Below are 2,209 nucleotides of genomic sequence, written 5' to 3'. Positions count from 1 at the left end.
AAATAAAGATGTTTTGAAAAAAAAAAAAAAAAAAAATTCGTACAAGTTAGCGTGTTGTCATGTGTTGTGGAAAGTTAACCTGAGCGTAACCTAACCTGTCCAGTTCACTGAAGGAACAGTTCGCAGTTACTTCTTCTATCCGCGTTGTAGTTTAATTTTTCTTGTTGTAAAACACAGCAACGTACCGGCCAAACCTTGGGCCAAACTGACTTGATACACTTTCACTGTAAAAAGTTAAGAACTGGACGACACCAGCGGAGTAGGTACGTATCTCAATTCATCACCTTGTGCTAATTTATGTTCTTAACCTGCCCCCACCCTTAAATGCGGGTATCTGGTAATAGTTGTTGTCACAACAAGAGATGTTCATCATTTCTTTTAAATGAAACTACTTTTCTAGAGTCTCACTTATGGCAATTTTCTTTTAGTAATTTCAGTCTGCATTACTTCTCAAAGTCTTCATCCTTTTTTTCAGTGATGGAACTTCAGTGTGATATTTGTTTTAACCAATTTGACCTGGACCAGCACCGTCCCAAAAGCTTGCCCTGTGGGCACACCGTTTGTGGAGAATGTGTGCAGAATCCTGCCTTGGGGAAGAAGTGCCCAACTTGCAGGAAGGTCAGTAAATAAAAACAACAGCTGGATCAGCTTTACATGTTATTGAGTTTACTGTACTTGATCCCTACTTTTGTACGAATGCCCGGTATCTTGCAAGTTTTTTTCATCTTCTTTCTTGTTTCCTTTTCTAAGCGATTTTTTTTAGAAAAATGAGTCTATTTAACAAATTAACTACTCACTATCTTTTCGTAGTACTTGTACATGACTAACGTGCTTTCAAGTATTTGTCATCCTTAGACTTTAAATAGTGTCAGGGCAGGTAAAAATGAGACGCGGGGAAGAATGAGACAACACACATTAAGTAGAAGCTGCAACAATTCGAAAATATCAAGTGGACGCCTGCGTTTGACTCACCTATTTTGACTAAGAACATTTTTATTATGTTTGTCGATTACGAGGAAAGTGGTTTCTCATTCTTCCCTGCGTCTCATTTTTACCCGCCCTGGCCCTACCTTACTTATTCTATTTTGTAAAAACCGCTGCAGCTTACATTCTAATAGATTAGGCAAGTTATCCCAGTGATCATGTGATTCTGCCAAGAGTGTCTCTAGCAGTGCGTATCGATTTAAAATCCATTGGCGAGTAAAAAATCTGCTCTCGTAAATTTACAACTTACAAATTTTTTGTAAATTTACAATCTTTTTCACAGTGCATTGTCTCGTGCAAGTGCTGGACTTAGCCGCGCCGCGGGCAAGTAGGCCAGTCCAGTACCGCCGTCCCTGAAATTTTCAAGCCTTTACTTCAACCCTAAGGGTCCAAAATGGCCGATATTCAGAAAGAGGTTGGACTTCCGCGGCCGGTGGTGTTCGACCGGGGATTATCCGATTCGAAAAAGAACCACATGGGCCGTGTACAGGGGACGTCCCCACAGGATTTCCAGCTGGGTTGGACTTTCCTCAAAACTCATCACCCCTTTAAGGGGGTGGGGGAGACTGTGGGAGGGGGTGGGTTTGTCCCATCACAATTTCGCTTACACCAATCGAAAGAGGACAAAATGTTTGCTCGATTCATCAAATACCATGATCTTCAGAGCACTGCAAGTACCAAATTCGAAGAAGTTTTGAGCGATTTTTTACCCTCCCCCACTGTAGGGGTTGCACAGCTAGTAAGGGGTGGCGCACGGGTTGCGCTCTCCGTGAGCCTTTAAGATCAATGATGACATCACCTATCTGCAACATCTCAGCGTCGTAGATAGAAATGGTACCGGAAACAAGAAGTGGACCGCTAATTTTGAACGCCAGTGTATCTGTGTGTATATTGATCATCCAGCAATATTCTCACAGGACCTGGCCGCCGACCCAACCGACCTCCCCGACACAATCCTTGCGATCAGAATGATTGAAAACGACGGCGCCCCTCCTCGCAAGAAGCCTAAGACAGAAGAGACTGAGGTCCGGCAGCTGCGGCGGGGCGTGGAAGCAGGACGGAAGGTGGTGGAGGTGCTGCGGCTGGTGGTGCCCAAGGCCGTGGAGGCCCTCAACCGCCAGCTGGACTCCTCGGTCGCCCAGCTGCGCCAGTTGGAGGAGGCCCTGGAGCTGCAGGTGCAGCGGGGGCCGGCGGGCGGCGAGGTCAGCGACCCGGTGGCGGAGCA

The 2,209-nt window shown here is 45.7% G+C and overlaps 1 protein-coding gene across 1 annotated transcript in view; it reads left to right on the top strand.

Annotated features, from left to right (window-relative positions):
* The first annotated feature begins 65 nt into the window (after nt 1-65).
* The window catches only part of LOC113202351 (uncharacterized), a 28,425-nt gene continuing 26,281 nt past the window's right edge, over nt 66-2,209 (top strand). Inside the window, exons 1-3 of the mRNA XM_052263653.1 lie at nt 66-263; nt 476-618; nt 1,902-2,186. Of these exons, the coding sequence (XP_052119613.1) occupies nt 478-618; nt 1,902-2,186 (426 nt within the window). The 5' untranslated portion in view covers nt 66-263; nt 476-477. The remainder of the gene's footprint in view (nt 264-475; nt 619-1,901; nt 2,187-2,209) is intronic.

The sequence above is a fragment of the Frankliniella occidentalis genome, unplaced genomic scaffold, assembly GCF_000697945.3.
Source record: "Frankliniella occidentalis isolate FOCC.00 unplaced genomic scaffold, Focc_3.1 Scaffold13, whole genome shotgun sequence".
NCBI lineage: Eukaryota > Metazoa > Arthropoda > Insecta > Thysanoptera > Thripidae > Frankliniella > Frankliniella occidentalis.
This window is presented reverse-complemented; position numbering and strand designations above follow the sequence as displayed.